We start from the raw sequence: 16,089 nt of genomic DNA, 5'->3' as shown, positions 1-16,089 counted from the left end.
ACAGAAGAATAATTAACTCAGTATGTTTATTTATCTACTTTTGCTACTTGATTAAATGAATGATTGATGACAGGTTCCTTGTTTTCTTTTCCTTCTTTTTGTCAGTATAAATGATCGGTATGAAACTAAACGGAGGCATTAAATTGAAATTGTCAGAAGCATAAAATATACTACAGATGGATTCAGATTATTTCAACTTTCTTGTTGCTCTATTGTAACTTATTAAATACATTTATATATACACAAAGAACTCCATTAATAGCAGAAATAATCTGTGACCTGATTTACTTTCCTGTCAAATATTATGTATTGATATTTAGATTTCCCTTTTAAAAAAGAGTGTTTTAAAAGTTTTGTAGAGAAGTTGTGCAAATGAATGCAGTTATTCAATTTATCCTTGGACAAATATCCAATTAATCATTGGATGACTCATATCCAACAGTGCGTGCAAAGAGGCCAAAGCATTCTTAAATGTTGGCTAGTGTTTTGAGTAACGCAACCCTAGTAAACGGTTTTGGGGAAGAAATCAGGGCAAATATGGGTATGGTAAATTGAAAAATTGTCATTTAGGTAATGTGAGATGAAGGAAGAAAGTAACACAGTGAGTCAGTTCTCTCTTCAGTCTGCCTGTAAGAAGAGTAGACCTGATCTCCTCCCAGCAGCCTGCTGCCAGGCAGAGCAGTGGTGAGTGATACCATTTCAGATCTAAGGGTTTTCTTTTCTTACTCACTTCATAAGCAAGAGAAGCAATACCTAAAGTTCTGGTATCACTTCCTTTAATGTAGCATAGAATTGAAGTAATTGCCCCCCACATCTTTGAGGACAGACAAAATCCCAAGCTTCGGACATGAGGACTGAAGCACAGTTTTCCCTGAGCTGACCAAAGACTTCTGGCTGGGCTAGGAAAGTTAAATGGATGTAACTGCATTTTTGGAAAGTTAAAGGAACTGACCCAGAAGTCTGAAGAGACAGCCTTTGTATGGGATTAAAAAGAAAGTAAAATATCTTTCTCCCAAAGCAATTCCCAGTAGTAAATGTCTGAGAGCTTGAAACCTTTCTCTGTTACTTACAGAATTTACTGCTGAGAACACAAACTGAAGGAAGTCACTGGCAAAATCTGCAGCTTCGTTTACACCTGTGAAGAAACTACCTGACTCTAAGGAAGCCACTTTTTCTTAAAGACAAGGCTCATATCTTCATTACTTGGAAATACTAGAGACAGCAGAACTCAAATCATGCAGATAGTCTGAGTCCACTTAACTCTAATTTTAAACCAAGGGAAGTCTGGATTCAGGAGTTATTTTCTTCCTATTTCCATACAAATTCTGGCTCCAGTCAATATGCTATCTTAGCAAGCAAGTTCCTTTTCCTTGCAGAGCCCTAACTTCTGTTCAACACAGAACTAGGATTGTGATTGTTTGCATGTGTGCGTAGAGGTGACTTTGAGACAGGTTTGCATGGAAGGGAACCTTTTGTGCATGCTTAGAAAGGATCTCCTGAGGTCGCTTTGGCTGTGCTCTGGTTTCTCTTGTCCAGATGTGACACTGACTCTCAACATGGCAATGCAAGTTGTCTGAGTAAGACGGGTATCAGACTGGAAGGTGGCATAAAGAACTCTTTTGACAACCCTGGACAGATGTTTGTTTCCACAGATGTTCCGAATTCTGTAGGTAAGCCATCACTGCACTTGTACCTATCCTGGCCCATTCAATATCCTAACTGTGAAAGCCACTTTCCCCAGAAGATGACTTCCCCAATCTCACCTTGGGGTGTCTGCTTTCTAAGTTCACTTCTCTCTACCAAAGTCTACTCCTACTGAAATAATTATACCATTGAAACAAAATACAAACCAAGGGTAACCTTCAGCATTCACTATTATTCCCAAGAATCTACCTCTTGACATTGTTCAAGCCTTAACAGCAAAAAGAATCCAGAACCACCACAATGAGAAAGAAATTCATGTTAACTCCCAAAGTAAAAAAAAAAAAAATAGCCGTTCATGTTACATCAAAACGCATCTCAAATATATGTCACTGGGATAAACCAGAGTATATCACACTGGAATAGATACTGCAATTTTTACTTTAGGCTTTTACAACACTGGTACTGAAATATTGTGTTCAGCTGTGGTTTCCTGCATTCTGAAAATATGTTAGAAAATTGGCTAGGACTCAAGTAAGAGCTATAAGAGTGATTAGACTTCTGAAAGTCATTCCCTATAGTGAAAGACTAAGAAAGTTCAATTTATTTAGTTACTGAAAAGAAGGTTAAGAGGATCACAATACCTACATGTGGAAGAGATTTCTGACAGTAGGCAGCTCATTAATCTAGTGAAAAAGGCATAACAAGATCCAGTGTTTGGAAGCTGAAACTGAAATAAGACTACATATGAGGCACACTTTTTTCACAGTGACAGTAATTAACCGTTGGAACAATCTGCCCAGGGATGCAGTTGATTCTTTATCATTTAAATGCTTTACATCAACATTAGATACTTTCCAGAGAGATAAACCTGTATCTCAAACAGATGCAGAAAATACTGGATGAGGTTCACTGTCTGGGGTCTGCAAGAAGTCAGACTGGATGCTTATCGCAGCTGCTCGATATTGTACCTCAACAAAACAGTTCTGCAAGTGCTCTGTACTTCAAGGGCCAATCATCTCATGACTTATCTATCCTTTGTGTGCAGTTCAGTTCAGACTGAACGGAAGCTCTCTCTCAAAATTCATCTTCCTATTCGGCAGGTGAAATAAGAACCCTTTCAAGACAGATATGGGCATCTTCAAAGATCATCCCATGCCATGTTCACTGTCTGGCATCATCACTGCTGGAGACCAAATTACATCAAAACTTCCAGTAAGCACACACTGGAAAGCTGTTTGAGCACTGGCTTTGCCTGATGCTTCTATCCAGGGAACATTTGTTGGGCTGATTCCAAGCTAGTGATGGGTGAGTCAATATGTAGACCTTGTAAAATGTTGGAGCTTTTAGTCTCAAGGCTGCCAAATGGCCTCTCAACATAGCTGTCTGTATGAAGAATACAGTTTCTTTATGTTTAATGAGGTTGTTGGAGAATCAACAGCCTCCATGAGGCTGTTGAAGAAACCAATTACAAAAGCAAAATGTATGATGAGGTTAGATGAGCTGCTAATTTTCCTCTCAGCTCGTTAGTAATATTTGTGAAAGAAAACTCACCCTTTAAGTCTTTAGGATAGAATGTTGGAGCAAAAGAATAGCAGAGGAAAAAAAAAAAAGTACAGAGACAGAAACTACAGAGAGCAAGACGAGTAAGTTACAGCGTTTATGCACAAAATAAGCAGAAACACCCTGACGTATAAGGGTAAAGAGAAAATAGTGTGCCAAAGTATTAAATAACCAACCAAAATATTTATCTTCAGGAAAAGAAAATTAAACACCCCATTGCTTCATCTCTAGAGAGGGACAGAAAGAAGCACTTAAAATGTAAACAAAAATAAACACCATGCCCTCAGAATGTATTATGAGGGTGGAAACCCACAGAAAATCACACCTGAACTTGCCACACAACATATTTGCTACAAGCTTCTGTAGGTTTTTTTTAGAACACCGTGTTACTCTAATTTTTTTATTGTGACACTTAAAAGATTGGCAATGGACTATGAAATCTTTAAAAAATACTGAAGGGAATTTTTCTTTTTGTAAGATATACCTAATTAAGACAATATAACACAGTGATTCGTTATAAAATGGATTAGCAGTATTCCTCGATTGCTTCATTATCTACCCTGAGTGTAAATCTTAAAGTTATTCTGAAAATTATCTCTTCACAGACATGGGTTAAATTTCTTAATGAAAAGCTCATTAAATACAGTATTCTTGCAAAGGACATGAAGATAGCATTATTGCTTAAGAACTGGACTCTTAGTTCTGGGACACGAGAAGAGGGCTGTATTCCCTGCTTTACCACACACTTCTCATGTGATATTGAACAAGTCACTCTTGGCTGGCTTTGCAAATGTGCTCAGCAGCTGCTTCTTATGATCAGATTACCAAAGTGCTGAAATCTTTTGAAAATCTGGCTATTTATTTTGTTGTTGAATAGGATCAGAGATCTTTTGAAATCTGGCCCCAGTTGGGGTGCTGCGCTCTTTTGAAAAGCTAGCCCTAAATCTGTATATGCCTCAATTTCTCTATTAGCATTATCAGCACTGTTCTGCTTCATCAAGAGGATGAGAAACAGCTAGCATACACAGCAATTCAAATGTGAAAGGGGATATATAAATGTAGACTTGCTCTGATAGTTGTAGAAATGTCATATGTACTTAAAAAAGCAAACACAAAACCAGCTCCTGATTTTTCCTAAACTTTTCACAACTGATTTTCTATAAAATCTGAAGTGAGGTAATGTTGACAATATTATTCTGCTTGCTATAGGTAACGTTTAGGAATTTTCTACATATATAAAAATGTGAACAAAAATATTTCTCCTTCTTCCTTTGATGAGTATGAATATGCATTTAATGACTTTCCAGATGATGAAATAAGACACAGAATTTTGTACTTGCACGTGGTACCACCCCATGCAAAGCAAAGCAAAACCAATTTTTATATGATACAAGTAGAATGCAAAGTGACAACACACACATGCTTGTGCAGATGCACTTGGCTAACTCCGCGAGTTAGAATTATAGGGAGTGACGTGCTCAAGCACTGAAACTAAGGTAAGCATTTTCTAATGGCTTCACTTATGAGGAGGACTGTAGCACAACTAGAGTTAAGTAGTTTATTAGGGATTTGCCTGTCTTTCCTTCCTTAGGAACAAAAATCACAATATGACTAAAACCCTTGAAAGTCAAAATAAAAATATTCACCCTGGTTTAAAAGCTAACAAATAAGCAGAAAAGATGTTTCTTAAAGGAGCTTGATATCTTAAAACAACACCCAAGTCCCCAACTGTGTGGCGATTCTTATTTTGCTTGCAATCTTGGATAGATATAGAGGCTTACATGTTCTCTAAATTGTAAGCTCTCTATGAAGGGTGTTCTTTAATTACAGACAGCTAATGAAAACAGTTTTTACTGATCTCTCTAATGTCCTGGGAAAGTCTTTACTATGGATTCATTGTATTCTACTTTATATCCCTGATTGAAATGGGAGACCACAAGAGCACAGGGATTTGGTGGAAACTCGATTTCCTTCCTTTGGCTTCAAAGAGAACAGTTGCAGAAATTAAGCTGATATTGTGGTCAAACTTTGGTCAGACTGTGGTAATACTTGCATATTATATAGACATAAAATCACTGCACATTGGTTTTTAAAATTGCTGGGTCTACCTTCAGTATCTAAATCTCGCTCTGTTGACCACAGGTATCTAACTGTTACATGAAAATAAGATTTATTATTACATCCATATACTTCAAACTTCATTTCCAGGCTCTGACTACTATTTACTCCAAGTACTGAGACAGTCACTTTGAAAATACTAATAAACATAAAACTGCAAACATATGAGATAGGAAACATAGATTTACTCTTTCCATTAAAAAAAAAAAAAAAAATGTGTGTTTTCTTTCACTTCAGACCAAATATTTACTTTGAGTCATAATTTTTTTACTTGTAATATAGAGTGATGTAACTGTTGGTAAAACAAATATTATAAAAGCCCATTCATTTATGCTGCTTTATTCCCTCATGTCTACATACCAATAAGGACATAGATCCCCGTCTGGGTTTTTTTGTTTGTTTGTTTTAAGGTCTCTGCTACATCCATTATTAGTTGGTTAATCTATTTCTTCAGTTCTTCATACAGATGTATTTATCATTTCTGCAACAGACTCAACAAGGTCTAAAAGAAGCAGTCATTCAACTAGAGTAGAAGTTCAAATGACCCAGAAAACCAATAAACTACATGAATAGAAGAAACAAAAGGTGAAGCTCTATTGAATTTAGCAGGACTTTGAGTATGTCCTTACATTCTCTGCTCAGTTGAGGAGGCTAAGGTATGACAGCTATACTGAACCTGTTAAATCCAACCACAAGATCCAATTCCTCAACTGCTTTCATTTGCAAAATGGAGCACAACAATATTAAGCTTTACCGAAGCTCTCTCCAAAATAGTCTTCATAGCAAAGACACTTTTCTTCTGTTCAGAAAAGGACAAATAAAGAGACAAAAGTTCTATCAGATATTGCTATCTACAGATAGCAACAGACTTTTTTCATTTTACATACCAAAAACTGCAGCAGTGATTACTTTTTGTCTGTTTCTGATTACTAAAAGCAAAAAGTGGAACAAGCGCTTTTGGCACACCAGATTTATTGCACATCTGTAATTGGCTAACCCCATCATGTGCGTTATTTGAAAAAGTTATGTAGACTGCACATATAATTTAAGATATTCATGCTTCTAAAAAAGACCACCTGGAGCTAACCCATGCAACATAAAACATGAATGTAAAAATCATATGGAAACATTTTATTAAGAACTTTGGAAAAGGGGACTGCTGTGGAACTGACTTCTACATAGAAATTTCTACTGGATTAAAATCCATATCATTATATAATGACAAGAAATTAACTTGCTCTTAATTTGAAAATTTTCCCTGACTTATTCTATCATCATCGCCAAGGCTGGAGCCAATGCAACTGTCGATACTATTCTCCTCCTGACATATTTACCTCTGCAAGTCTGAAGCCCATGCCCTTGCCAAAACCCACTCAGTCAATACTGTCAGCGTTCGCAACCATGAATTATAATGACAACACCCACCGTTGGCAGGAATGAGGAAGGTTTGTTCAACTCAGGAGTGAATTCTGAATGACACAGTGAGGTTTACTGTGCACAGAAAGACATGCACAAGGAAGGAAGGAAGGAAGGAAGGAAGGAAGGAAGGAAGGAAGGAAGGAAGGAAGGAAGGAGTGAAAAGCTAGAAACTTTCTGGGATTTCTTTTAAATATTAATATTCTTCACCAGGTTGTTTTCATTGCATTGAGAATGCAAACACATAGAGAGAAAGACATTATGCATATGCGGTGTTTCAGTTAAGGACTCAAAACAAAAAAAATGGTGAGGAAAAATAAACTATATTAAAAGAACATAATGAAAATGCAAAAAGAAGCAAGTCAGTGTAACAGCACAAGAGACAAAAGAAGATGAATTGCATGTAATAGAATGAAAATACAGTAGTGGCTGGGAGTGAGAGAAAAGACATTAAAGTCACCTGTTCTATTTCCTTGCTCTTAAAAACACTTACTGTTTGGTTGTTTTCCTATTTAATTGTTAAGTTGTAAGGTGGAGTTCTAGCAATAAACAACTCTTCCAGGGACTGACATCTGATTGACATTTTAGATTATTAATTTGTTACCAGTAGTAAATGTTTTGTGTCTCCACAGAACTGACGGATAAAACTTTTTATGATACAAATAAAGCACCACGAGAAACTAAATCATTCTATCATTTCTGCTAGCAGAACTGAAAGAATCAGGTAGGTTCTTTTTATGCCTTTGTTCATGCAAAAAAGGAGAGCTGAACTTGAAATGCTTTTCCCATCGTTCCTGTTCTGCATCACAAGTAAACCAAAACCTTTCAAGTCTTGTAATAAAATTAACTACAAATTAACTCCAGTAGTCTGGAGTTTAGGAAAGCAAAGATAAAAATTAATATAATAACAACAACAATAATTTTTTTAATTTCATTATACTGAATTAAATAAGTTTTAGGAGGTTTGATTTACTAAGCTGCACAGATCAATGTCTATGATCCAAATATCACTGTAATTTACAAATTTTAAATCAGCACTTATGCCATGTTTACTCCCAGTTCACTGATGATCATGCCCAGAGTGGTTACTGCAGAAAACCACAGAAACTCCTTTCTTAATAGTACCTTTCACTTCAATCTGCTTTCCAAGATCAATCAGTTACACAGTTAATGTGTTTAGCTTGGTTCTGCCAATATAATGTTCTTCTAGTATTTTAAAATAATAATTCTTACGTACTAGTAAGTCAAATGCCTTACAAATACTTCACTATACAATGCATATCCTAGTTAACTGGACTCGCAATTTCAGAGAATTAAGCTGGGTTTGTTTTATAAGAATTACTTTCCATTTATCCATGTTTGTTGAAAAAATATATGATCTTACTTTTATCCCTTTAGTGAAGGAAGTTTCTCAGTATTTTGCCTACAACTGCTTTGAGGCTAAGACAGGTCAGTACTGCAAACTTCACAACACCAGCATTGCAAAGAATGGATAATGCTGAAAATTGTATCAGGCTGAAATCAGAGGTAACTTGATCCTTGTCTGAAGAACACATAAAAGACAATTTATTCAACAGTTCTGGAATATCTGAGAAACACTGCAACCTAGGATACAGGTTGATGATGCCAAAGAGCTTCAAAGTCCCTTGCTTGTACCATGGCAGGTAACCTATCAAAGCAACACAGAACTGTGGCAACTACAACAGGGCAATGCCAGTGGATATTACTGAAATGTCAGGGGTTTCCCCGCTCTGTTGGGAAGATCTGCTTTATTTGGAATCTAAGAATTACACCCTTTTGTTTTTCAAGTACTTTTAAAGTTTGATTGAGACACTAAAGAAAGACTTCTTGTTTCCCCAGCAGAAAAGATAAGAGATAGCATTCATCACATATGGGTATGACTCAATCACAGAACAGACAGTTCTTGGAGCCTCACACTTGGGACTCCAGCATTTAGATTCCAGCAGCAGAATACTTTCACATGAGAGGGAGAAATAAGGAGGAACGAACAATATGACAAAACCCACAACAAGCTATAATAAACCCATTTTGATTAAGAAGATACAATATAGAATCATTTAGGTTAGAAAAGACCTTTAAGATCATTGAGTCCAACTGTAAACCTAAACCTAACACTGCCAAGTCCACCAAACTATGAACTCTGACAGCAGAATTCTCCTCCCCAAGTTTTTGTATTGTTCATGACTATGACTGTGTATGTTCCCCAAACACTGCCGTTAACAGTAACCTGAACTATAAAGACCTGTAGAACAGATTCCATACAGGCAAGCACTTAAGGAAACCTGTATCAAGCTCTCCCGCCTTTGTGGCATCAGTAGAAGTTTTACTTACCACTAATGAGCCTATACTGTTGCCAGAAACCTTCCCATTTCTAGTATACAAAACTAATTTTTCACTATTTTTTCTAATTCTGCTAGATTTTTCCTTAATGTCTCTGTCAACTTTCTGCACCTGACATTCCAGTTTATCTTAATTGCTATATATGTCCCTTTTTTGCCCAGAGTTTGACATAAATATACATACATATTTTTTCAAATCATTGATTTCACTTTTATTCTGAAAAAGATTGCAGTTATATAATTTTCAGGTGCATAGGAAACCATCATTTCCTAATTTTTTCTTTAAGAGTTCTAGTCAACTTTTATTCTAATTTTTCCATCAAAATTCTTCCTCACAATCAATTTTAGTTTTCCCATTAGGCAATTAGTCCCTCAAAAGCACTGAGTATATCAGTTGGCACCCTCCTCCATTTGCAGAGATTGAAAGCAATCAGGTCATGATCACTTGTCACTAGGCAACCACCAACTCTGAGTCCAGTATTCAATTCGTCTTATCTATCACAATGAGATTCAAACAGAGCTACTTCATTTTGGGTTCCATATCTTTCATACTAGAAAACCATCAATAATTCTCACAAAGAACATTAATGTTTTATCCTGACTGTCTGAAATTTCCAGAACTTGTTTCCTACATTCAAACCACACCTAATAGTAATTTTCTTTAACCTATGTAAAAGGTTGATGACTAAGCTACTTACTCCTACAACTGCACTGCCCCTATGGCCACATAAACAGGTTTACAATGGATAGACACTATGTTTACAATCAGTGTTTGATACTGGTACACAGTCAGAGCACTTTAGAATGGCCTACACATAAACAGGAATCAGATTCTCGTAAGAAAAACACCTGCAAGATAGGAAGAAATAAAGGTCTATCAAGAAATCTCCAGCACAAGAGCAGAAGTTCCACACAAAGCAGGATGGTCACATTCAGAGACCCTTTTCATGACAAGCAACACCACCAATTCATCTGCATTGTGCTGTTTTCATCTGATTCACCTTTTCATGTCTAACAGTGAAGAACAATGTTTTAGGCCACAAACACTGAGGAAGAAAGTAATTCTTATTTCTTTGCCCCTACAGATGGTTTCTCTGAGACAGAATTGTGTGGTGGTTCAAAAGAGAAGGCTGGTTTTAGTGGAAGGCTTGTGTGGTTTGGCAGCAAAAGGCTTGTACTTCTTGCATCTCCTGCTCAGAAGACAACACTCAGTTTAAAATATAGAAGGCTAACAACAAGTAATGTTATTTAAAGGGTTTCCACAATGATCATTCAGAAGAGAACCATTTATTTATCTCTTAAAAATACATACATATCCAGCATAAAAATTATTAGAAAAAGGTATTTAAATTAATGAAAGTAATCCTACTTGACATTTGGGATAACAATTACCATACTTTTCAAGTATCATTATTGCTTATTTTCTTTCCCATAGAATTTGAAGTGCTGAACTTATTTCCTCAATCCCAAGTTCCATAGTATGATAAGACACCAAGTTCATTTTCAACCTATACTTACATACTTTGTTTATGTTGATAACGGATTCTTTGAAAAACATTACAGTTTGAAGGAAACAGGTGTAATTTTGTTTTAAAGCATAATATTTGTTCTTGTGATTATCAAAACTCTTTTTTTTAAATTTCATTACCAATGCAGAACTGAAGTAACATGGAATGCTTTATTGCAAGCCACATGTCAAGAGTCACATTAAATTACATTGGACAAGAACAATTTGGACAAGACAAATTTGAGTTCAACACAAGCGCTTTTGACAGCATCTGATTTCTTTTCATACCGATACATATTAATTCCAGAACATAAATGTGTAAAGCTACTTAATTGCAGAACAAGTAATGCTAAAAGTAGAGATGGCTAAACTATAAGTGACATTCTTCATGCAACCTACCAGTCGGTCAGTACTATTTACTGAAGTCCTTTTCACTCCTCAGCTAGAATCTCTCATTCATCTCTTCTCTTACAGCAGAAGATAAGTAAGATTATTTTACTGATGTAACATAAAATGTAAAGATTTGGTTTTTAAAAAAACACAAACTCATGATAAACCCACTTATCACTTGAGATTGTGGGTAATTCCACAATTACTTTTTTCATTCAAAGAAAAGACATGCCCAAAGTTGTTTTACGTACTCTGGTTTCCATATGTCACGTCATACAGCAGGAAATTAGACTCATGGCCTTGCACAAACACTTGTATCTCCAAGACAGAAATGAACACCTCACTTCAACTAAAAAAGAATTAAAATCTAGTAACTATTTTGATGTCATCATGACACATTTCCAGGACAAGGGTTTGCAAAACTAGGCACAGATTACTGGGTTTAATTGCTGCTTCAGAAGAAACAGAAATGGCAAATATTAGGATCTCTGTTCAAGACAGAATCATGAGTCTTCTTGTTGTAGTGACTGTGGTCCTGAGTCAGTACCAGTGTCCCAAAGATTGCCCAAAAAGGAAACACATGGCATGACTTTACATCAGCCAAACGCATTCAACATACCAGAGAACAACACAGTGCCTCACAGTCCTCCTCTCCCTTCCTCTCTTCACTTGAAAAAAAGGAAGAAAATATGGCTTGGTAAAAACACCTATGACATAGCAGAAAAGAATATAAAAAATTGCATGATCTTTGAACACTTTCAGCAACGGTCTGTGCTAAAAATATAAAGAAATTTGGAATAAATAATTTGAAGACAATTTTCCAAAATATGAAGGTTCTCACAAGAGCCTGATGCTGGAAAAGGACTACAGGGCATGGTATGGGTCAGGCAATCATAACGCACAAGAGGACTTCAAGTGCCATGCCATGTAAAGCACCACTTACTGGCTGAACACACAGTATATACTATAAAAATACTTCTATTCCCAGTCCCAAACTTTCAGAAAACTCACCTTTGAGCACAAAAAAATGATCAGGTCATTGACTGTTCTCCTCAGAACATACCCCTTAAATACTGGGAGTCAAAAAAAGACTTTTGGGGGAATGGAAACAGAGGAGAAAAGTACTCTTTATTCATATCGTATGTAGTATGCAAAGAGTAACGATAAATAACTTTGATTATTTTCTGCTGTATGAGAATCATGTCCTGGTCTTTAAGAGCTGTAATCTTTAAACTCATCAACTGCAACTTGTGTGTGTGTTTGTTTACAAGGTCCAATAGTTCCTATATACAGAAAGCCTCAGACAATGTACCAAAAAAAAAAAAAATGGACTGAAGTCTGCTGTATTAGAAGATGGAAGATTTATCCATTTTTAGCAAATGTCAAATCATTGGCTATTGCTTTTAAGATTAATAAAGGATATAATGGTTTCTAGATAGCCTCTAAATAAAGATTACTATGAATGGAGAAATGATTTACCAATAGTCACCACAATGAGATTTCTTTAAAGGTTACAATCATCAGTTATTTATCTGAAACACTGCTGAGAATGCCTGGTCATTTCTTGAATAATGCATAATGTTCATTGTAGATTTGATCTGTATTATAACAATACAGATATTTCTAAAATAATAGAGAAAACTATCTGTTACTTTCCAATTGCTCAAGACATTTCCATGAAGTAATTGACTCTGAAAATATTATATGGAGTTACCTGAGTGTTCATTTGCAAGCACAACTTGTAGTGATCGCTACATAATAGGCATAAGAAAACAAGCTCATCAGCCTTTATAGACTTTTAAGAAAAGCTGTGATAAATACAGGGCAGAGTAAAGGACCTTCCTGAAATACTAAATTAAAATGATTAAATTGCTGTACAGTACTGGGGGACAAATTTAAAACTAAGCTTTGAAATTTAACTATTAACACAAGCAGACCAACACATTTGGGGGAAGAAAAAAAAAAAAGAAACGAAAAAAGCAATTGCCTACGCAACCTAAGTACCTCATATAATTTTCCAAATACCTTTAAGTCTATTCAGAAGATTGCTTGGGCACACACAAAGTATAATGTCTAGTGTTTTATTGTAGGATTGCCAACCATACTTCACGTGAAGCTGCAAGCTATTTATGTGAGCTTGTTTATCCATATGAACTTCTTCAAGGGCAGCAAAAAGCAACCTTAATAAATGAAAATGAATTTCTTTTGGTGTAATTTCATGAATGTTTGATCAGAACGCGTTAACAGGTTTCTATGTAAGGAGAGCTGGTGAAGTAATAAAATATACCTGTACTATACAGTTCAACCTGCTTATGGGGAATTCTTATACAATGGAACACTGTTTCATCAAGCATTATTTTGATATACTGACACATAAATAATATCCTAGTTAGTATAAAGCTAAATACTCAGAGGAGGGGGGGAAAAAAAAAAAAAAAAAGGCAAAAATCCTTTCCCAGCTCCCCCACACCCCTTCACCCCTTATGCCTAGAGGAATAGGAACCATATCACCAGATGGGTGAAGGACCAGGATTACTGTATCAGATAGGATGAAAAGACATTAAATGTTTACCTAGCTTTTTTTATAGGGACAAGCATGTTAATCTAGGCCAGATTATTTATGCTGTTGTTTAACAATAAGGTTTCATTCTCCCTTCAAATTCTTTTCTTCATTAGAATCTTTACACAAAAAGGAAGCCTCACTATTCAGGTATATTTTCCACACAAAGATAATGTAAAACAGATCCCAGATACTCTGAAAACATATACAGAGATCTGCAGAGATCAGACTTTCTGTAATACAAGACAGCTTGTAGAATGCACTGTATGTCTCTAACTACAGGAACTTTGGGAAGAACTATTTATTTTAACAGACAGACAATAGATTGTACAGCAGAGTCCACTTTACATCAGCCTTGAAACACTATTTAATTGCCTGAGAATAAACTCTCATTCTGAAAAAATTGGAAACATTTGCACATTACATCAGAAGCCCCATGAACCATGTTATACTCATGCTCTGGATGATGTAATTATTACCTTTTTTTTTCTCCATGAAAATTATATACGTTGTGGCAGATAATATAAATGAAATATATGAAATGATGCAACATGTCCAGCTACTAAATCAAACCGCAAGTCCTTTGATTTTTTTCCCTCCATGTCTATCTCTATCCATTGAAAATTGTAAAACTCCTTAACTAATATTACTTCCTTTAAATGGAAGAGCAGGTAAAAGCCCTTTGCACCATCAATACCAGTAACCCTTCATGGGCAGCTGTGGGCTAATACGTAAGATTATATTTCCCCTCCTCCCTCCACCCTTAAAGGTGGCTTTTTTTTTTTTTTGCCTCATGATATATACAGCCTATCTAGTTTAGTGTACTTTAAGAGTTCAAGTTTCATAATGTGTGGAAAAAAACCTGAAGTGCTCAGATCTCATATGCCTCTTTCCAAAATATGAGATTCCTCCAAAATGTGAGATCAGCAGCTCAAATAAGGGTAATTTTCTGTTCTGTCAAAGTCAGGACAACCACTTTTCCCAGGTTTTGGTAACTTTGAGTTCTGTTAATACAACTTGCTCCCTAATTTAAAATACTTATCAGATAGCAAGATCACACTCATCTACATAAGTAGCAAGAATAAAAAAAAAGTTACAAAAAAATGTCCAGTTTACACAAGTAATTGGAAACACTATTTGGGACCAACATGCATACAGCCTCTAAAAGAACTGATTCCTCTATTACCTGACTTTCATGGCAACTGATGTCTAAAGCATTGATTTTGCTGCCCAGCTGCTTGTTTCAGCATGAAAGGAGGGTGTTTAATATTTAAAACAGTCTGTTTTGGCTGAAATGTTGATAGATGCCAACTGGCTCAGAAGTCAAAACAATTTCTATACACATTATAAGACGATAAACCCTAGTCTATAACCTGCAGATTTAAAAATTTGGATGCAATGCTCTCAAACTTCAGAAATACATGATTTGACCTTTAAGGTTTAGCCAGACAATTAAGAGATTGAGTCCTCAAACCAAGGAATAATGCCATGCTCCTCTCAAACACATCCTTATATAAAATACTAAAACAAAGCAACACAATCATCGCTAAATAACTTGAAACAATTTAGTCTACGTCACCCAGAAGACTTACAGCCGTAATAGTTACATCAATAGGTTCGATGTTGAATATAAAATAAAAATAAGACGTTTAATTTCACCTTCACATGGTGTCTTTCTCATGCAGACCTCAGTTTTCCACATTTGTATCCCTTTAAAGGATTTGATATGCAGGGAAAGAAGAGAGGATGATGGTAAAAATTTCAATTTAGAGGTTACTAAAGGCTGCCATATTCGATACTGTACAATATATTTACTCCATACCTTTTACTGATGTATTAGGTGGAGGTCCTTCCATTCTCAAGTTCCATGGAGGATCGCCTTGATTAGCAAAGTCCCTCATTTTCAGGTAGCTAATTGTAAGTCGGATGATGGATGCCTTGTCAAGCTGGCTGGTAATGGCTGCAGGCAGTGGCAACAACTTTGCCAACTCATAGAATTCAAAATTCTCCTTTCCCCGGCGAGAGCGAGCAGCATCTCGGGACTTTTCCTTCCTCAAAGCTTGTAAACTGAAAGAAAATAAGCAAAGTAGGGCATTCATCAATATTAGTATCCTGTCACATTTAACCAATCTGCTTTTTCACTGCTGGTCTCCTATACAAATTACTACATATTCAAAATGTTGTTGTGTATGGACGTACAGACTTCAGGATACAGTTAATGGTACTCCAGTCTTTGAATGATTAAAATGTATGATAATATTTGAGTTCCAGTGGCAGCCAACATATTAACTACTCCGAACTCATTTCAGCCACTTTCTTCTTAGCCTGCCCTTCCTTTTTCTGCTGCCAGTTGCAAGAAAAGATTCCCAAGAATGCTGTGTACATGTGGGGTTTACCCGCATAGATGCTGTTGCTTCTCCTGACCTACTGTAACCCAATTTTGTCTAAATTTGTGCCAAATTATGACTCCTGGGAAAGGAGGTTAAAAGCAGATGACTGAAGTGTGTACGATCTCTGACAGGGGTTGCAGTGCA

The 16,089-nt window shown here is 36.0% G+C and overlaps 1 protein-coding gene across 2 annotated transcripts in view; it reads right to left on the bottom strand.

Annotated features, from left to right (window-relative positions):
- The window catches only part of NPAS3 (neuronal PAS domain protein 3), a 623,184-nt gene that overhangs the window by 420,512 nt on the left and 186,583 nt on the right, over window positions 1-16,089 (bottom strand). For both annotated transcript variants that reach the window (XM_074868268.1, XM_074868269.1), the window contains exon 2: window positions 15,378-15,622. In XM_074868268.1, the coding sequence (XP_074724369.1) occupies window positions 15,378-15,622 (245 nt within the window). The remainder of the gene's footprint in view (window positions 1-15,377; window positions 15,623-16,089) is intronic.

The sequence above is a fragment of the Strix uralensis genome, chromosome 4, assembly GCF_047716275.1.
Source record: "Strix uralensis isolate ZFMK-TIS-50842 chromosome 4, bStrUra1, whole genome shotgun sequence".
Classification (NCBI taxonomy): Eukaryota; Metazoa; Chordata; class Aves; order Strigiformes; family Strigidae; genus Strix; species Strix uralensis.
Note: the sequence above shows the minus strand (reverse complement) of the source record. Positions and strands in the feature narration are given on the sequence as shown.